The following is a 22352-nucleotide window of genomic DNA, read 5'->3' as shown; positions in this document are numbered from 1 at the left end:
ACAGGAGACAAAATTGTTGTGGCACTTGAAATACTAACGACTATATTTTAAGCTGAGCTTTCTTGGATCAAGGCCACTTCCTCAGACATGTCTATTGTTCTGCTGTGGCATTTGGTGCTTCAGTATTCTTAACAGGAGACTTTGACTGTGAAACAGCCAAAAAAACCCACAAAATCCTCTGCTACCGGGAGAAGCAAATGAACAGAATTGTTCCACCATACTTCTATAATTTTGTCCATCTATCATATCTTTCTAATCTATCTCTTAAAACTATTTAGGTCAGGCAAAAACAAAAGGGGAAAAAAAAGAAGACAAAAATGTCATGGCATCGTAAAGACTAACTGCTGTATTTTAATGTGAGCTTTCATGGACAAGTCCACTTCCTCAGACAATTCTGTTCTTCTGTTTGAAGGAATGGATTTGTCCACAAAAACTCACATTAAAATATAATTTTACTCACATATAAGGTGCCACAATGTCTTTAATCTTCTTTATTTTGTTATGTTTGTCTTGTTTTTGCTTTACATGCTACCACAGACTAACATGGTTACCTCCTCTATAATTAAAATATAATTAAAACTATCTATCGATCAATCGATCGATTGATCTAGATCGATAGATCGATCGATCGATCGATCGATCGATCGATCGATCGATCGATCGATCGATAGATAGATAGATAGATAGATAGATAGATAGATAGATAGATAGATAGATAGATAGATAGATAGATAGATAGATAGATAGATAGATATGGGGATAAACACCATAGTTGTTGTTGTCGCTTTTGTTACAAAATTATTTCTTGATTACAATAAACAGCTTTGTAAAAAGTGGTTTTACTGTTAGTTCTCTCTCTTTTTTTCCTTCTCTTTCTCTTTTTTCCCTTATGTTCATCTTACTCACACCTGATCCACTTGGTCCTTTGTTTTCGGAAATGTTAGATGTGTCTACAGTAGTTTTTCCCACTAGCCCCAAGACCCCGACAACATCGACCTCTCTGACAGATTCCTCTCCTTCCCCTTCTTTAGCTATCCCAAGTTCCAGCATCCTTCCCTCTGCTCCCCGAGATGTGGTCCCTGTTTTGGTCTCCAGTCGATTTGTCCGTCTCAGCTGGCGTCCGCCTGCGGAGCCTAAGGGAAACATTCAGACGTATGCTGTCTACTTCTCCAGAGAAGGTGTCAACAGGTAGGTCCAGATAATAGATGCCGTCTCTCAGGTGCCACATCTGCTTCTGACTGTGCATGTTTTTGTACATTATACCTATCAAGTTATCTTTAGATCTCATCTCTCATCTTGTGTGTTCAAAGACATTGACCTTTGTAACAACCCTTTGAAGGACGTCAAACTCAAAGACAATGACAGACGCTATTAATTAATTAATTAATTAATTAATTAATTTGTTTGTTTGTTTGTTTGTTTGTTTGTTTATTTATTTATTTATTTATTTATTTATTTATTTATTTATTAGATTTTTATCCTGCCCTTCTAGACATATGTCTACTCAGAGTGGCTGACAATAAATTATTCATAAAAAAACCCAATTAAAACAATGATTTACATTGATGATGTATATTGACGTTCAAGATCATGAAACGCGAGTCATGGTTAAATGGGAGACTTGAATGTAATTCTCCTATCATGGTTAAATGGGAAACTTGAATGTAATTCTCCTAAGCCCCAGACTAACATTCTAACTTAAGGGTGGGCACCTATCCAGAATTCTGGTAGGCCCCAGACCTTGGAACTTGGGGTGCTAGCGTTCCCCCCCTTTTTCTTTTTTAAAGAAGTCAAAGAAAAAAGGCCCTTACATTGATGCTGGGGGCTGTCCCCTCCCCTGACCTCTTTGAGGCCTGGAGAGGGGTTATATTTCTCCCACTCAAGTGGAACACACAAAGCTTGTTCTATCTATCCTGCCAACCCAAGATCAGTATAGATACAACTCCTGCTGAAAACCTTAACCTTTCCCAGGACGAATCAAATGATTGGAAGGATGTATGTGGATTTTCACGGGGGTGGGTGGGAGATGTATTTGTTTATTAGGGAATGTTGGGCGTGGTTTTTTAAAAAAGCAATGTAAAAGATAACGTGAACATAATAGTACACATGTACAAAGCACTTTTTAAAAAAAGTGTCATATTGAATGCTCCAGATATGCTAAGTGAAGCTATGCCACCTACTGCCTGCATCAACCATATCACTCCACCTCAAGGTAAGGCTCATCCCGGCATGTGTATGCACACAGAGAGTAATACTTCAGCTCCCTTGCTTACAGAGCCCTAGTCAACTGTTTTCTTTTGTTTGACATTTTCTAGTTTACAGTGGGTACATCCTTGCATAGATCAGTCAGAGTAGCTAGATGGAAAGTAATGAACAGAACTATATTAACACCCAGAAAGATGGAGATGGGCATTCAGAAGAACACTTTCATAATAGATTTTAATTGCTGCTTTCTGCATGTTACACACTAACTTACTACTAAAGCCATAACATTTTGTTCGGATGGATGTTCAGCATGGACAACTAAATCTATACTAGCTGTTACTGTACAATTCAAGGTGACCGACCTTTCTTATCTCATTATAGTTCTATATATCTCTTGCCCTATTCAGGTGTGACTTACCCAGTTCGTTCAAACACACAAGTAGGGGAGTGCCTAAATCTCACCATCTCTATCACTGCTTTCTCCATGTAGGGAGTAGCATGTCTGCAGAGAAGAGGCTATTTTGTAGCCTCTCCATGTTAGCAGAACCCTGGAAGGTCAGGAATTCTGCTCACATGGAGAGCCTTCACATGGTCAGTACTGCTGCTCTGAAGACACTGGACTTTCCACGTGGAGAAAATCACAACAAAAGCAAAGGGCTATGCAACTCCTCTCTTTGTATGTCAAAAAGAATTGGACAAGTCATGCCTGAATAGGGCTTCAGTTTCTTTTGCAGTCATATTTATTCCCTTATTCCTTAACCCAAGAATAGAGTATGTCTAATGGAACCACAACCCCATTTATGACTCCTTGGAATGACCCTACTGTAGAAGAGGGACGTTGCTGTGGAGTCTGAATTGTGAAACTAGAAATGTTAGCTACACCTTTATAACCTAGAGCTACCTATTCAAGGGTGAAGAGGTGGCCGCATTTTGTGGCGTACTTGCAAAAAAGTACCAAAATGCCAAAAAAGAGTCCCCAAATTCTTGCCATCTTGTCTGGCACAGAGATAACCATGAGAACAGAATAAAGGAAGATCACAATGCATGGAAACAGCAACTTAAAACATACACACAGACACAAACACACCACAAGTGATGCGTGAAACATATTGCATTAGAGCCCTTGTGTCATGGTATCACTCAGTGCCACAAATCCTGATTTCCAAAGATAAACCTCAGGTGTCAGAATAATACACAAAGAGCAGTACTACCCAGCGAGTTCTTCTCCAGCTCAGATGTGAATTACACCAGAGGAGACAACCACTCTTTCTTCATTGCTGAATTGTATCAGGAGTGTTAGAAGAACGTCAGTTTCCTGAGCTGTCAGGGTATTCCTCAATAATGTAATGTGTAAGACACCAAAAGAAGGGGAGCACCAGCCTCTCGCCATTGTTTTGAAGCAACAGGAAATAAAATAAGTGTATTGGAAGGAGGAGGATGCTTGGAGATAGTGAAGGGAAAAGCAGGAACATCACCAGAAGCTGAGTAGGTGGCCAAAGTGAAGGATCAGAGTAGAGATTGGAAAGTTACTTCTTCAAAAGTCATTTGTTACCACTTTGAGCAATAACTCATTTCTGTTACTCATTACAGTATTAAAAAGGTTACTTTGCCTGTGCCACTCATTACCTTTAAAATAAAGACTTTCAACTGCACGGAGAGGAAGGCAAAGTGGAAAGCTGGCAATGCCTGGAGAGACCCACAAAACAAAACTGTGGAAGGAAATTAGAAAATGTTACTTGCCAGTAAAGTAACTAGAACCCTGTTCTTTCCACTATTTTTGAAATGTAACTATAATGCACTGTTGTTGCCCCACAAGTAACTAGTTACAAGTAGTTATGCTACTTGTACTCATTACTTCTAGGTTTTGGGTCAGATGTTGTCCCATTATCAGTGACATTATGGAGCATGACAGACTCTCAGATGGCTTGCAATCAAGGACAGGATAAAATAAGCCTTTCTTTAATCATTTATATCTTCTTTTTTTAAAGTGTCTAGAAAGGGGCACAGTAGCTCATCATGCTAATCGGATCTAGGGCCACTACCATCTCTCTGTCCAGAATAACACTATTTCAGCATAAACATCTCACGAGTTTCTGACTTTAATGACAAAATGTGGTCTTACACACACACACACACACAAACACACACACACACACACACACACACACACACACACACACACACACACACACACACACCCCTCTCTCCAGGCTGTGTGCATGGCTAGCATTTTCTGTGGTTCTGCTGTTTGCAGATATTTGTACAGGTATTAACTGCCTTGAAATTGAAGATCAAAGCACCCTAGTAATCCCTTATAGAATCTGCTACCATAGGAATATCATGGTTTGTTTAGCTAGAGGGATGACTCTTAACGCTGGGTTTAAAATGCCAGTTTTAATTAAAAAAAGAGGAGGAGGACATTTCAAAAACCCATTTTGAGACTTCTGTTATGGCAAAAACTGCCTCCAGTCCTGTGAACTTTAAGACTTAACAGTGTGAACAAAATAAATGTAGTTTCCTTTAAGTGCGCAGGGAGACTACTGAGTCATTTATTGTTTATGCATTATTTTTACAAAAGAGCTATTTTTCTCTTTACAATCATAGTGGGTTTGACATTAACCCAAGGCAGGCATAGAAATTCTCAGACAAATTACTGTAACTCAAGAGGACTGAACGATTTCTGGTGTTTGAGAATAACAGTAATTTTCCTTGACAATTGACAGCCCGTGTAGCACCAACACTACATATAAAACTATTCCATAATAACCCTACGGGCTGCACATTCTTATATGATATGCAACTATAATGCATCCCCCAAAGGTTAGGCCAGGGGTGCAAAATTTTTGCTTCTCTCCTTTTCATCTATCAGAAAAAGGATTTGCTGTTTTTAACTTCTCCCCTGTGAGATACTGAGTTTTCGCATTTGGAAACACTATTGCATAAATAGTGTCCCTTGTGCAAAGGGTCCCTTCCAGCGCTGCATTTCTAAGATGCTGATGCTGATGTTTATAAATTGTGTAAATTGCACAGGCCACCAAAAGCTACAATAGTAGCTGCATTGTTTTGCATGGACTTTCAACACAGAAGCATCATTGGATAGTTTGCTTGCATCCTTTTGAGCAATCAGTCAGTTGTTCTCTATTTGCTGTGTGTACAGTTTTGCACAGCTGACAAAAAAATCTTGCGAGACTTTAAAGAATGACAGGTTTTCTTCGGCTTAAGCTTTCAGGGACTGCATCCCAAAGAGTGTAAATTTGCTGATTTGTGGTAATATTTATGACTAAACAAACTGAAATTAAGGCGGGGTTTTGGGATTTAGGGGTTGTTGTGAGGGTGTGTGTGTGTTTTTGGTCTGGTCTCTGAGTGTTCTTTGTGAATTCCGTTGTATGTGTATACGGTGTATATACGTTCAATGACAATGAATAACAATCACAACAATACAGTAACAACAACAACAATAATAGGCATAGCATTCTGTTGTTGTTGTTGTTGTTGTTGTTGTTGTTGTTGTTGTTGTTGTTGTTGTTGTTGTTGTTGTTGTTATTATTATTATTATTATTATTATTATTATTATTATTATAACCCATTCCTGACTGGGATAGTACATGACACCTCTCCCTGACCTCTGTCCCAATTGAGATTTTGAGAGAAATTTTGAAATTCTGCCTGGTGAAACAGCCCAAGAATATTGAGGGGAAAAAGTTGAAGTACAGTACAATACAGTAAGGCAACTGTATGTGGATAAACCTTGTGGTTTTTCCTGGGAAAGAGGAGATTACATACATCCAAAATCCTACCTCACGAGAGTCTTGAAATTTGCATCCATGTTCAATTCGCTCATTCTCTCATAAACATTTACAAATGTTTGCATTATTCCAGCTGGTATCTCTTTAAAACGGACCCTTTTCATCCGCCCTTGTTTTGCACGCTCTCCTTCTTTATCTCAGTTAGCCACACAACTATTACTCTCTCCCCGTTTGCCTCCTCCAGAACGTTGACACCCCTGCCTCTTTTCATCTCTAATCTCGCCCCCACCCACCCCGTCTTCAACTTTGTCATTTTATCCCTCGTCGAGCTGCGGTATTCATTCATACACAGAAATTTATTTGAGCCTTTTGCTGGATATGTTACGTTGTCAGTCACCATGAAGAGAGATGCCTTCTATTTACACTGCACCTCCGAGCCATTTCATCACCATTTATCAGCACACTCCTTGGAAAGTAACAATAACTCCTTCAAGTGCAGTCAATTTTTCAGCAGAATAGGCCTAATCAGCCATGCACCAAATACACGGGTCCTTCATTTTCTGTTCTAAAAGAGGAACCCATTTTCACATGGAATGGAATTGCCATTGCACAGGGCCCAGAATGCTGAGTCAGGGGGGGAAAGCATTTACCTTCCACGATCCATAAAGCCATAGGGTTGTGATTTAATGTTTCTAGTGCAATAAACATTATGTCAGACTTTCCCAACCTGATGCTTTCCAGATAACCTAAAATCCTGTTGCTTAGCAGTGTAAATTGAGCCTATTGAATCCATGGAAATCATGATGGAGAGGACTCACCCAATCCCCACTGATTCAGTGGGCCTAGTCTCGTGGGATTGATTATGCTAACAGGACTTTAACGCTAAGCAACACTGAATTTTTTCCCTTGCTCTTCTGGGCATGGAAGAAATACTTTTATCAACCTTGAGCCCAGAAACAACTAGTTATAAACCAAGAGTTATTCGTACTTCATTCCTTTTTCCGGTAACAAAGGTGTGATTGCATCGCATTATGACTGTAGCTTAGTAAGGGAAAATATCACTCCTTTTCACACTGTAACTGTAACTCGTAGTTCTTTTTTACACCCCTGCGAGTGTGATACAGAGGGAATACCGCATAACTGAAACAATGGCTTGGCTGCCACCTTTCGCACTTTTTATTATTTCTATATTTTTGAGTATTTATCAACTGCTTAGGTTTGAAATAGCAAAGAAAACTGAAATTGCAACAAAATAAAGCGTATAATATACACAACACAGAGTTACACAACACAACATAAACTGCATGCTACAGACTAGGTGTCACAACATTGAGTGTACTGCCCCGGATCGTTGCAGAACCAACCAGAGATACATACAACTAACCTGCACTAGGTTAGTCGAGAGCCAGGTTTCAAGTTGTTGTCTGAAGTCTCAAGGAACTGGTCTGCTTTTCAGGCTTTCCAAACAAGGAGAGAAATCTTAGCATAAGTAGCACTGAAGGAGGAGAAGCTTAGAAGTTAATGATTTTTATTCAGCAAAGGAGGTGCAAGCACTGGGAGTAATTTACCAATTACCTGGCCATAAAAAGCTGTGTTTCCCCCTCATCTCTGGGCTTCTTTCTTCCTTTGTCAGCCATATTTTACCCAGATTCTGTACTCATTTACTCAGATTTCACTCATGCCCAGTTGCACATAAATTGGCCCAGAAGCAGGTGTGCCCACTGCTCCCAAACATTGTCCCGCCTTCCCTTCGTGACATCATATGGAGGCATCCATATAGCAACAATAACTCCTCCAAGTACAGTCAGTTTTTCAGCAGAATGGGTCTAATCAGCTATGCACCAAATACACGAGTCCTTAATTTTCTGTTTTAAAAGAGGAACACATTTTCACATCAAGTGGAATTGCCATTGCACATGGCCCATCACCCTCCCCCCACAACTCCAAAAATGTGATTTTTAAGGTTGCCCAAGAAGTCCCTTGTGTCTTCTGGGGGGACATATTTTGGGTGCCCCCAACAGCTTCTGCATCTCTCTAGTTGGCCACCAAGTGAGTGTAAGGGGCTTTTATTTAAAGATTGAGCACTGCACCAGACGTGGCTTTTCATGTGTGGCCCTCAGATATCTCAAAGTTGCTCACTTCTGATTTCAGTCATGGGGAAGCACCTAAATGTCTGGAATCCTCTTTTGCAAGTTACACGATGTGCGATGTCGCCAGCTGTGGCTATGTCACTGCCATTTGAGGGGGATTAAAAGCATCTGCTTTCCCTCCACTCCAGGGTCTAAGGATCTCAAGGTTTCAAGTGATGGAAGCCTTTGGGAGAGTTGGAATGGGGGAGAGGACTCTTCAATGCTTGAAAGTCACTTCTACTGGTCTTGGCAATGGGACCAGGACCAGCGGTGGCAATTTTCACATTAAAGAGTTCCTTCCCCTGTTCCACAGTTCCCAAGGGCTTCCTTAGGTTGAAGATGATCTCTGGGGTCTCCTGAAACCTGGAAAAGAGGAAGATGAAGCTTTTAATGCCACCCAAATGCCATGGCATAGCCATAACTGATGACATCACAGGATTCAAGCCCTGACATCTTCTCATGCCCATATCTAATAAGGAGACGTGAAGCAACAGGATAGAAGCAACATCGCCGAACCTTTAGTCTAGTTTCTCATTATTAAGTACGACAGTCAAAAATTGTAATGAGTCTTCCAACCAATTAATTAGGTGTTTAATAGATAGCAGTATTAGCAGCCCACCTGCTAGGTGTGCAAAAATGGTGCAATTACATTTTTAACACTCTAATGTACTTCCACAAGTTGCTCTGTATTATCTTTGCAAATTGCCATGGGAGTGTGTCATATTTTTAAATAGATGAATCATAATGTAAGTGGGTTTTTTTATAATTCTTTCCTCCATTCTGGAGAGAGACGGAGAATGTGTGTAAGAAGAGGAAGAAGAAAGCACGCAACGGGAGTCATTCCAAAATCTTTGGCTGCATACTTAAAAGAATGGTTTATAGCTGCTAATTTGCTTCCTGAAATCCAAAACCCATGATTTTGCAAGCATGTCACCTCATAATCACTTTTTGAGACTTGACCGCCAGTTTTTAAGTCTGCCTCAGAGACATCAATGCTGGGAAACATGTTGTGCATTTATTATAGTAATAATAATAAGTTAATTAGGTCTCTTACCTCTGTCCTGTAGAGATTACTCTAGAAAAAATACTGAGTCATCGGTCCAGGACTCATTAAGGAGTCTGTACATGCTAACTGAGCGAGACAAAGCAGAATATGGAGCTTGTTCATTTCAGTTCTTTTTTTAAAATTTTACTGATAATTACCCAAATTAACTTGAAAAAGCGATCAAAATACAATAAAAAAGTTAGTTCTCTATTGTGCGGTGGAGTGATGTGACCTGACAAAGTTCAGTCTTCAGTGACTGCACCCCAGTATCTAGGAATTACACTAATGGAAAGAAAATGGCATAATTTACAGCTACATGCTGCTAATTAAAGAATATCTCCTTGCATTACACATTGTGCACCACCTGGGCAATTTGACATCACCAGGAATCCAAGTGGAGACTCATTAATTTGTAGCAATTTGCCATTGCTAGTTACCCTTCCTGAAATCCTGTTGGTCAGTTGTGCACATAGAAAGCAAACAGAGTAACATTCAGTAGCTTCTTGCTGGCAGTTAGTGAGTCACTGCTAATATACATGTTTTTCTGCACATTTTTCATTGACTAAAGCATGTGTATACATCTCAACTGTGTGCATTTCCAAATATTCACACTTTTAAAACGTATGCATGATTTTGTATCCACAAAATGTATTCCAGACTATATAAATGTTGAATGTAAGGGTGCAATCAGACGGCATTTAGCCTACTGTGTGTTCCAGCTTGGTTTGCTAATTTTCCCAGCATTCTTTGCCTTGTCTGAAGGGCCGATCAAGAAACTGCCCAGGGCAAAATCTGCCCATGGTTGTTGTGGGTTTTTCGGGCTCTTTGGCCATGTTCTGAAGGTTGTTCTTCCTAATGTTTCACCAGTCTCTGTGGCCGGCATCTTCAGAGGACAGCACTCTGTGCTCTGGTGTAGTTGGCTTGGGAGTGCAGTATTTATACACAGAGTGCTGTCCTCTGAAGATGCCGGCCACAGAGACTGGCGAAATGTTAGGAAGAACAACCTTCAGAACACGGCCAAAGAGCCCAAAAAACCCACAACAACCATTAGATCCCGTCTGTGAAAGCCTTCGCAAAAAAATCTGCTCAGTTTTTGCTGGACTTTGCCAAGCTTTTCGGAGCAACAGGAAGCACCACTGTTTACATGTGTGGCCCTCAGATATCTTAAAGTTGCTCCCTTCTATTTAATGTGATGAAATCGGGTTAAATGAGATGATACTGTTGCTCATTGATGCAACATTGATGCCTCCACTGTAGGTGTCAAGAGGAGGGGTAATATTTTTGAATAGTTGTCTGGATACATCAAAACATTTATCCAGAAGCATTTCATCTTGACATTTTTGTTCTCTGCATTTTCGGTTAGGGAGCGGGCTCTCAACACATCACAGTCTGGGCTACTCCAGCTTACAGTAGGAAACCTGAAGCCAGAAGAGATCTACACCTTCCGAGTGCTGGCATATAATGAATGGGGTCCAGGAGAAAGCTCACAGCCCATAAAGGTGGCAACACAACCTGAATGTAAGTACAATTTTTCTATCTATCTATCTATCTATCTATCTATCTATCTATCTATCTATCTATCTATCTATCTATCTATCTATCTATCTATCTATCTATCTATCTATCTATCTATCTATCTATCTATCTATCACAAAGCATTGCTTTTATAATTCTGCCCTTAATACATTTATGTACGTTCACCACAAAGTCTGAGTGAGGAAAACGAAGAATCAGGTCCACACTAATTTAATCAAGAGGACAGAAATTAATCTCATTTTTTCCCCATGAGTTTTTCATTTGTAGAAGAATATCAGTCTCCCCTCCACCTGCCACCATTGTTTAAAGCAGGGATTAACATGTAAACTAGGGACTAATCACATTTCCAAAGTCCATTCCTAAGGAAATATTGAAGCAAAATGGATGTGGAAAAATTGTCAAGGAGGCTGAGATCGTAGGGCTCATTTCCTCACCGGTGAAACCTGAGAAAGCGCTTAAGTTGCATTTTTAAGATATGACACAACACTGCTCCAACCATGACTGCTATAATTAGTAATGCTAATTAGCATTATTAGTAGTATTAGTAACAGTTATAGTGCTTTCGATGCCAGGGGTCCTAATGACATTGATATGTGCTTCTGTATACCTGATACAGCACAAAACATCAGATGGCTCCTTTTGATTTCCTTATGTTATTTATCAGTAGTGCCCTAGACCTTTTCCCTAATGGGCCTTTCTGGTCCAGAGCTGTGTGTTTGCTTGAGTACACTTGTATACGTTGGTGGTATGTAGTTTCTTGTGTTCTGTCTCCTTGTTCCTCTCTTGGAATAAGACCTCCATGTGGAAAACCTTTTTGGCATGGAATGACTTCCAGAACAGAAGTGAATTGGAGAACTGTTACAGGGCAAGGGATAGGGCATCTATTATGCCTTCCTTCAGATTTCTTCTGAAAGTTTCATTAAGGAAATCCTTCTTAAAATCAATACATGGGCACCATGTGAATGATTACAAATATGATGCTGATTTAGTGACCCTTCTCAGGTTTTTCTAAGCAGCAAATATTCAGAAGTGGTTTTCTGTCTTCTGGGGGCATGCTGGAACTGTGCAGTTTGCACAAGACCACATTGGCTGACTGTTTGGGGATGTGTAATGGGGAATGGAACTCCCAACCTCTGGCTTTGCAGCCAGATACTTGACCTACTGAGCTATCCAGCCAGTTGATGCAGGCTTCTCTATTTATAAATAAGATGCAGGCTTTCTCACTGAGCTCACTCAAGGAGAATGGCCAATGGCTCCATTGGAAAATTTTCATTTTGGAAATTTGGGGACAAGTAGAGGACTCTTGGGTGACCCAAAATGCAACAAGATAGCCAGAAAAAAGTTATCTCATCATCTTAAACCATCCAGCAATAAAAGACAGATATTCAAATTTGATTAAATCATGATGCATTTCGGTCTGTGTCTACCATGGAAACCACTTAGTTTAGAAGCATGTTCTGAGTGTCCCAAGTCATTTTGCTACCTGATCAAACAACACAAAACAAAACAAAAAAACCCTACAGCAATCAGTGACTCCCCCCCAAACATCCAGTTCAAAATTAAATCCAACTGTTAGCCAAAACTGTTGTTTTGTTAAGCCAAACTGACCAATTTTGCCATTCTTACTAGAATGATGAACAGTTTTTAATCACAGTATGCCAGCTTGACATGCCTACTGCCATTGGTTGTAATACATTTAAGAGGAAGAAACATCAAACGCTATGTAGTTTAATCGAATTGCTGTTTAGCACTGCATTGTTGACAGCCTGTAAGCATTCCCAGTTTTGTTACCACTGCATCCTAGTGGGGTGATGTAACTTGGCACTAATCGTTCACGTCCTCTCTCATCAAAGGATTGTTGAAGAGTTGATAAAGGCTAATTATGTTTTGCCACATGGCATGCCTTTGAGGTAAGGATGCATTACCATCATCATTAATATGTCTTCATATCAGAAACAGATAGGCTTATCTGGGAATCCATCTGGTCCTGTGTAAATTCTTCTGCAGTTGAGTGAAGAGCAAGCCAAAGACAAGCTTGGCAGAAGAGCAGCTCTCCCAGGGCCTTGGAAACATGACCATGTTCAGAGCTTCCATAAGGGTCACTGAGCATCACCCCAACCTGTTGAAGGAAGGAGGCTCTGTGGGTGGGGTTATGGTGAATCTTCTTCTTTGGCAGAAGGAAGTAGGTAGCACATAAGCTGAATCCATGCCTGGTTTCCAATACACCAAGAACAAATGCTTTGATTGAGTGATAGCTGGTGGAGCCAGGTTTTGAGTGATGATGGCAGCGGCGGCATAGTTAAATCTGTTTTGGGTTTTAGTGTGAACTTTGAAATAGATATCCACAATGCTGGTTGAAGTGAACTGCTAGTCCATTTGACTTCCATATATGGAATAGAATGGAAAGGGAGACACCATCTTATCTCTGACAGAAAAAAATGTCTTGGGTATGTTCTCTGTTTCTACGAGTATCTTCTTTCATTATATAATTATGAGTATCTTCTTTCATTATATAATTATCTCTCCAGTGTTTTTTGAAGCTTCCCCGATGTCCCCTGGATTTCTACTAAATCCCAAGGGAAAGAAAAATGTCACAGCTCAATTTCTTTTCTGGGGTCTTTTCAGATTATTACATGTGGAAGGTCAAGGAGGCTGTAGAAGTTTGGGAAGATATATAATGGAGAGAAAACTTACAAATACATCTGTCAGCCAGTTGCCAATGATAAGCTCAAATACAACTCCAAAAGAAATTCAAAAGAAATTTGAAAGTGCCCTGCGAATAAGGCCGAACACCAGAAAACTCTTCTATAAGGAAATAAATTTCCAAACAACAAATTTTAGCACGAAGCTAGCTAATATAAGCCCTGCTCTTAAAACATTGATGATTGATTGTGTAGACGGCGCTATGCCTCTCCTGCTGATGATATGTGGGCCTTGAAGAAAGAACTTTATTTCTTGGATGTAGTCCAGGGCTTTTCAAACTGTGTTCTGGGGAACCTTGAGGTTGCTTGGAAGCTTATAATGGGTACTTTGTCAGAACCTTATAAGAAATTGCAGGCAAGTCTTCCTTTAAAGTCAACTTACCCCAAGTCCTGCATGCTGAGGCACACTCTGAATGGGACATGGGGATCACACCAACGTCTAGCCAGTGCTTCCACTCATGAACACGGGAACTTAAGCAGAATTATCAACAGGACAGTAGATTTTGAGCTGAGCTGTATCTGTATCTGTATGCCTCAGTCCTATAATATGTCATCCTCTTTACTTCTCCTCCATAACCTGAAATTTAGGGTCTATCATCTCAAGAAACTAGACATGAAGGAAAATATGCATTTCTTCCAATGAATTTGTTTTCCATATCTTAGTGGGATTTCTTCAAAGAGATGTTCCTCAGCGGTCAGATATGCAAACTGAGCCGGTTTTACCATTATAAAGCAAAACACATGAATAGTGGAAGCCCTCCATAACCTATTAATTGATTGATTACATTTAAACTATGCCTTTCCACAACAAATAGGGGTCAAGACAGTTTGCGAACATTTGGAAGAAGAAAACCAAATAAAATCACATTTAGCTAAAAACATGATAAAATCATATAAATGACCCCCCAGAATAAAAGCCACTGAAATCAAGCAAATACATTAAAAGCTGTTAAAATCAGCAAAAAGTACCAATTAAAAACTGTACAGTAGGACACCCTGTATCCAATGTTTCAGTTACCATGATTTCACTTAACAGCTCTTGAGTGCAGCCCCTTCATTGTCTCGCCTGTCAGCTTTTCTGGGCCAGGGAGTGATGGCTCGCCCTCCTGGCGGCCATTTTGAGGGACGGAGCTGAGTCAAAGCCCTTCCTCCAGTGGGACAGGTTGCTCAAGCACTCCTCAGCACCTTGCTCCTTGCCTTCTGCCTCTTGTCGCAGCACAAACTAACAACAGTGCCCATGGTTCTCACTCAAGCCTGATTCATTGAGATGGAATATGATGTAGGTAGGCCAGGCCAGAAGAGAGACGGTGGAGGCAAATGGCAATACTTGCACACAAACAATGTCCTCACACCCCGCCCAACCAACCCCAAAGCAAAAGACCGAGCAGTGGCCCTTTGCTTTTGAATTTGCTACTATCCCCAGTTTTGGGCATCCACAGGGACGCCTATCCCCTGTGGATATGGGGGTCCTGTAGTACAGCAACACAAGTTCACCATCCTATACGAATCTGAAATGACGTGTTTTCACCCTTTCTTAAAATCAGAGTTGAAACAGATTGCAAGTCAGAAGGAAGTGTGTTGCACACTCTTGGAGCCGACCAAGAGAGGGCCCTCCCCTCTTCTGTTCATCGGGCTTCTGAAGCTCTGTAGAGTGCATTGCAGTAGCCAAAGCATGATGGAACTAAGAGAGACATGACCAATTTGAGATCGGTTTATTACGCAAATACTCCCAAAGCTTCTTGGAATGCTGGAGGGAGGGAGCAGCAAAGTGTTTGCCCCCCTGTCCCAGAAATAATACTCACCAGCAGGGAGAGAAATCTGAAGGAGGGAGCTTCTTTAGCTGTGGTTTCTTTTTCGTTATCTGATCTCTATTTTCTCTAGGATTTTAGGCAGGAGCCTTTGTGTGCTGCAGGGTCAGAAGACCAGCAGTCGTAAGATCAAATCCACGTGACGGAGTGAGCTTCCGTCGCTTCTCCCAGCTCTTGCCAACCTAGTGGTTCGAAAGCATGCAAATGCAAGTAGATAAATAGGGACCACCTCAGTGGGAAGGTAACAGCGTTCCGTGTCTAAGTCGCCATCACGGAAGATTGTCTTTGGACAAAACACTGGCTCTGTGGCTTGGAAACAGGGATGAGCACCACACCCTAGAGTTGAACACGACTGGACAAAAATTGTCAGGGGGAACCTTTACCTTTACCTTTAGGCAGGAGCAATGAATGAGAAGGAAAGTAATGGCTCCAGGAGCGAGATCTCTTCCATTAGACAGACCCCCTTGCACAAAGGCAGTGAGGGGCTGCACTCATTCAAGTATATTATTCTGTTTTAAACAATGCAGACCTTGTTTTTAAAGGAGAAGGGGCTCTCTTTTCCTACCACCAGCACAGCAATAATTTCTGGTGGGGTGAGAAGAACAGTTAAGAGATGTTTAATGAGCAACAGTTAATGTAATCTGAAACCACTTTTTAGCCCAGAGGATGTTGGTTCGTTGATATGAGTGGAGTGGTCAATCCACTCTGTGTTTTACTCCGAACCATTACAGACATGATCCAAGATGCTGATCCATATTCTCATGCCCGGCTTTCTCTAGAAGAAGCCATTATAATTTGGCTTACTATCCCCAGTTTTTCGCATGATATAAGTTGTGTAGTCGTGTGCAGCCAAGATTTAAGGAAAGAGAGGAAGGCCTGCAAATTCAGGTGTGCCCCCCTCCCCCAAGAATTACAGAAGGAGGCTTAAGACTTAACCTGCAGGCCTTCTATCTGTGCTTCAATTCCACAAATGACTTTAGGGTCAGCCACCTAGATTGTAACAAAAAAAGAGTTCTTCACTTAGGGGATCAAATAAATCGGAGCAACTAAGTAAAACTGACAGCCTTTTAATTCACTCTTTGAATGCACAGTTTATTGCTAGATTTATCAGCACCCTGTGTATTTCTAAAGTAAATAAACCCATCTTCCTGTGATAGACAGATGCCAGCAAGATAATTCCATCACCTCACTTTGTCAATACATGCTTGCCAGTCAGCCAGAATTAAATATTGCAGTTAATCATGCTGTACTATTTTATGAGAGCAGGTTTTTAAATGCAGGGGCAGGGAGCGGAGAAAGCCAGCATACGTAGCCCAAAAAGCCTAGAAGACTGGACTGGACAGATCAATACATTCAAACTGCTTTTGGCACCAAACTGTTAGAAAGATGAAAAGGAAATGAGCATGACTTTTCATTCCAAACAAAGTTCCTAGTCATTTTGAATCAGAGTTTTAAAAAATCAATAGTTCCTTCTTGATTTATCCCATAGACATGTATATGAGGAAAAGCTATAACAAAGAGTGTACTGGAAAGAGTGCTGTGAAGTTCGCAGTTCCAGCACAGAACTTCATGTTGTGTCTTTGTATCTAATGATACAAGGTGTGTTTTTGTAAGTGCTAAGGCTTATCTTTTAAATGCTTAAAATAGTTCTGAAGCACCTTTCTGCAAACCACCAAGGCCATGCACAACAGTTTAACAAAAATGACATGAAATGTTAACCAGTAATGTTAATAATCAGAAGATTAAAAACTGCATTTTTAAAAAAAGTACTGCTGAACCTATTTATAAAGACCGTATAATAACAGAATTTCAAAAAAGGCTCGCCATCAGGTCTTTATAGCCAGGCAGTTTCACAATGAGACATCTATAGAGAGATGTCCTAAAATGTATCCAGCTTTCAAGCAGAGGTGGGCAACTTCCAGAGGTCAGGAAGGCACCATCAACCCCCTTGGGACTTCAGGGTACTGTGCGCGCACACACACACACACATACACACACACACACACACGCACACGCACGCACACACACACACACACACACACCCCCTCGATGCTTCATCCTCATCATCCAAAATGGCCCCAGATGGTCAATAGCAGAAGGATATAACTAACTACCTGTTCATATACCTACTACCTCCAGCTCCTTTAAACATCACCATCTGTCTGGCCTGGGCCAAGGACAACAGCTAAAGATATGCCAAGAAAATGGAAACAGAAGCTGTGGAACAAGCAAAGATCATGAGCAAATCAGGACCATTTAGGAGATGCTTACAGTCTATGGGCAACAATTTATCCTGTCCAAAACTAAGGAGGAATTGATGAGCATAACCTGGTGGAGGCTGGTGCTTTGATATAGGTGGAGTGGTGAATCCACTCTGGCTTTTACTCCAAACATTATAGATGTTATCCAAGATGCTGGATCCGGGAAGATAGGTTATCATAGAATAATTGAGTTGGAAGCAGCCTATAAGAAAAATTCAACCTCTGCTCAATACCAAAGCCAAAGAGGAATTTAGGACAAGCAGATCAAGGAGGGGGGAAAAGTACAAGGACACACCAGATCTCAAGAAAGGCTCAGGGAGTTCTTTCTACCCTTCCTTGCCTAGAAGAAACCAAGGGTTAGCTGAGCGCTCGTTGTTTTGCCGCATGGGGGACATGGACACAGATGTTATCAGCTCCTGCCCTGTTCTGAGCATCTGCAAAGTTCACTGGGACTTATGTATAGAACAGCAGACTTTCTTAAAAAAAAAAAAACAGTTTTAAGGAGTAAACAGTTCTGTGTAAGAAAAGTTTTTCTCATGAAACCCATTTGTGTTTACTATAAAACAGCAGCTTCCACAAAAGCATGGTGTCTCCTGGCTTTTTAGCAGTGTGACCACTTGGAATGCTGTTGTTGTTTTTAATTTTTTGTTCAGAAAAGACCTGCACCAGGATCCTTATCTCTGTTATCAATAAATGGACTAGTTACTGTTTAACTCCAGTTTGTTTAAATTTTGCTAACAGCTACAATAACAACCAATTTTTATTCTTGTAACTCACTCACTCACTCGCTGTGTCCTCCACTTTGAAAAGCACTGAAACAAGGGAGCCTCTAATAACTGTGAAATTGAAAGTAAATTTGAATTAGTCCATAGTCTCTTTAATTCTGAGAAACAGCATACAAGGTCCCTCAGCAAAAGTGTATCAGTAAAACAAGATTATGTTTTACATTTAAATACATATGAACGTAACCGGAGAGAAGAACCTTCCATAACAATTCCCATGCCCAAACCTAGCTTCAAAATCTGTGATACAATTTTATCCAGTTCACTTAAGAATAATACAGCTTGGTAACTGCCTGAGAATATTTTTTTCTTAATTATTGGTGCCACTAAGGTGTCAAGGAAGCAGGCTTGTAGTGGTGTAGACTTTGACGGCTGTTACTGCTGACTTTGTAGAAGAGCATTCACCAGCACAGCACCTTCTCGTCTTTTGGCTTTCATTTGTACCACCCTTGCCCACCTCACTGCTTCTGAAAATTATCCATTAAAGTTGCAGATGGATCCAACAATTATTGCACCTTATTTTCACGAGTCCCATTTTTAGAGTGAACATGCTTCCTTCAAAGAACGCAAAAAATTAAAAAGCCTGGTGAAATACCATCCTACCTCAAGATTTTCCTTTTCAATGGAGGATGGGGTTGGACTCAATGGCTTTATAGTCTCCTGCCAACTCAGTTATTCTATGATTCTATACTTGTGTGCCAACATAGTGGTTGTGTTCCTTTTGGAACTCTGTTGGCATATGAGCATTTCTGTTGGCATTAGGGGATTTGTGCCAGTGGGAGATCCTCTTGCTATTTCTAATCCCTACAGCCTCTGTGTGTTTGAGTTGGCACCACACAGCTGATGCTACTTTGTAAACTTAAAATGACCCTGTCTTCACCATCTCCTTTTTAGTCTTATTGCTGAGAGACAACCAATTTGGTGTCATTGATAAAATGTCAGATGAGGGCTCAGGAGACCTGGGTTCAACTCCTCTTTAGCCCTGAAAACTCACCATGTGATGGCAGTTATGTTTCCCATGTTTGAATTTTAAAACTAGCCTCAATGTCCTTTCTATTGTAAATTCTTCAAAAATGAACTAAAAATACATTCTCCTGAATTCAAATTAGCCCTATTCACTAAGTGCAAGAATTCTCAATACATAGGGGGTTGTGTTAGACCTGCTTACATTTCAGGGAGAAAAAAGTGACAATCCTAAATCAGCATCAACATGATGCAACACACAAGAATTGACGTTTAAGAATAAAGTGTTGAAAGCTCTGAATGCTTGGATCATCTGGTTTCAGTTTCTGCCACCATTCCTTCTTTCCTTCTTTCTTTCTTTCTTTCTTTCTTTCTTTCTTTCTTTCTTTCTTTCTTTCTTTCTTTCTTTCTTTCTTCCTTCTTTCCTTCCTTCCTTCCTTCCTTCCTTCCTTCCTTCCTTCCTTCCTTCCTTTCTTTCTTTCATTTACTTACCATCTCAACTTTTTTCTGTCTCAGATGGGAAGAAACGTAGACACGCAGGTAATTTTTTAGAATCAGCAATGAACTGAAATGAAATTTTCCATTGCATCTGTGATGTAAGAGTGGTCTTAACCGACCAGATAGGCGGGATATTAAATAAATAAATAAATAAATAAATAAATAAATAAATAAATAAATAAATAAATAAATAAATAAATAAATAAATAAATAAATAATTAATAATAATAATAATAATAATAATAATAATAATAATAATAATAATAATAATAATAATAATAATAATAATAATAATAATAATAATAATAATAATAATAATAATAATAATAATAAAATCTGCTCACCATTAGATGAGGTGTGGTGACAGTCTGATCTGTGAGATGAGTGTGCCATCTGTACTGCACAGACTCAGTTGTGCAGGAAAACATAGAGACCAGGCAGAAATCTTTCAGGGGCCCAAGGGATCCTTTTAGCTTCTGTGGCAGACATAATCTGTCTCCTATTTATCATGCTGTCCTTTCAGAAGAAGGAGGAGGAGGAGAAGGAGAGAAAAGAAAAAAAAAGGGGGGAGATGGGCTAGGTGATGACTGCAGGGAAGGCCTGCCTGTATAGCCATGTCTTCAGGTTAGTCTTGAAGGCCCTCAGTGAGGGAGCCAGGTGGATCTCAACAGGTAAGTTGTTCCAAAGCCGAAGGGGCCACTGCCAAGAAGGCTCAATTTCTGTTTTTTTCCCACCAGGCTTCTCTTGGTGTTAGGGCCATCAGCCGCCCAGCCTGACTAGATCTGGTGATATGGGTAGAACTGGGCGGAAGAAGGTGCTCTGACAGGTATCGAGGTCATAAACCGCTAAGGGCTTTATATGTAGTAGTTAACACCTTGAAATCAATGCAGTAGTGGATAGGTAGCCAGTGTAAGGCGGCCAAGGTGGGGGAAATATGGTGAAATCTTTTCACCCCTGTTAATAGCCTGGGCGCTGTGTTATGGACCATCTGAAGCTTCCGTGTCAGTCTCAAAGGATGCCCCATGTAGAGAGCATTACAGTAGTCTATTCTTGAGACTACAAGCACATGGACCAGTTTGGTGAGCATCCCCATGTTTAGATAGGGATGCAGCTGGGCGATCCGCTGAAGATGTAAGTGGGCAGACCGAACCACGGATGCTACCTGGGTCTCCCTGGTAAGCACCAGGTCAAGATGGACCCCCGGACTATGAACCAAATTCTTTGTGGTGAGAGTGACCCCCACAAAAGAGAGGGAGTTCCCCAAACCACTGACATCAGGACCTCCATCTTGTCTGGGTTCAACCTTAGTCCATTCGAATGTATCCATTACAGAAGGGCCTCCAGGCAGCACCCAAGGGATGGAATGACATCCACTGCAGATGGAAAAAAGGAGATGTATAGTTGGTTATCCCTCACCCCCTGTCCTTTGTCCTTCTAATGAGCCTATTCAGACGGGGGGGGGGGGAGAGTGAAACCAACATGGTGGATGTATCAGGGATCTCCTACCAACTCTCCTCACACTAAAGAAGCTACTTGGATGAGTAGCAAAACATTTCAACCTAACAAGAAAGAAGTCCAGTTGCCATGACTCAGCTTTCAGAAACCCTTGTAACCTGATCAGCTGCCAATTAAATGCTTTCCCAATCATACTGCTGGACCGGAAAGGTGCACAACAGCTCCTAAAGGGGAAGGATGGGCTGATCTAAGTAGAAACACATGCAGATGTGGTCTTTAAGAAAACAAAACAACAACACTAAACTGTGGCCTCAGTGATCCATATACTACATCTATACACCTGTAGAAAATCCTGGAAGAGGTCATCTTTAGTCAGAATTTACCCAGGGAGAAACTAATTATTATTAAACATGTCAGTAGTGTCTCTTGTGACTGGCAGTAGCTTTCTAAGATATCCAGCAAATATCTTTTTGACAACTAATGTATGAATTTAAGGATGATTTAGAAATTTAGGAATTTATTCTAGTCCAAAATGCTGTAAGATGGCAAGAACAAAAGGACACTCCCAAGACTAATCTGGCAGGTAGAAACGGTGCTCCGAAGTCCAAGGGAAAAGAGACCAATGTGGATTTTGGAGGGGGAAAATGAGATAAATGAGAATCGAGTTAGCCAATGAGAACTTGTAGCAGGAATCAAAACAGAAGGAGTCATGGAATTTGTGGTGCTGCAAAAGTAACTACTTATAGCATATGACCATGAGCAAATAGTGAAAATCTTCTTACACAAGTCTGAAGAAATATCCAGCTCTGTCATTTTGACGTCGTTCCAACACAGTGTTTTAGTCTTGAAGTTCGAAAGGGGGAGGAAAAAAACACACCACTGTCTTCATCAAGCATCTGTGTTGGAACAACTCAAGGCAGGATATAGCAACCAACTTTTGAACACATTCTGTGAACACATCATTTTCATGCTGAAGCCAAAAACAAATCATCTTCTCAATATGAAATATTTTCCACTCCAAGATTGTTGAAAGCTCATGGTTGATTTCATCTATGGGTGCCATCAAGGAATAGTGGCGATTAAGTAGTCCTGGCTGTGTATTTTGTTCACTTTTGACTTGACGTAATCAGAAAGGATTTGGCAATTACTGCAAAGGCAAAGAGATGTAATCGCTCCCTCCGTGAGAGAACACATACAATTTTAGATGCTTTTGAGATTATTC

General features: G+C 40.6%; 1 protein-coding gene across 2 annotated transcripts in view; it reads left to right on the top strand.

Moving 5' to 3' along the window:
• Positions 1 to 22352, top strand: part of DCC (DCC netrin 1 receptor) — a 1127120-nt gene that overhangs the window by 795899 nt on the left and 308869 nt on the right. For both annotated transcript variants that reach the window (XM_078384133.1, XM_072992925.2), the window contains exons 8-9: positions 1032 to 1188; positions 10489 to 10643. In XM_078384133.1, coding sequence (XP_078240259.1) covers positions 1032 to 1188; positions 10489 to 10643 — 312 coding nt within the window. The remainder of the gene's footprint in view (positions 1 to 1031; positions 1189 to 10488; positions 10644 to 22352) is intronic.

Source organism: Pogona vitticeps, chromosome 2 (genome assembly GCF_051106095.1).
Source record: "Pogona vitticeps strain Pit_001003342236 chromosome 2, PviZW2.1, whole genome shotgun sequence".
Classification (NCBI taxonomy): Eukaryota; Metazoa; Chordata; class Lepidosauria; order Squamata; family Agamidae; genus Pogona; species Pogona vitticeps.
Note: the sequence above shows the minus strand (reverse complement) of the source record. Positions and strands in the feature narration are given on the sequence as shown.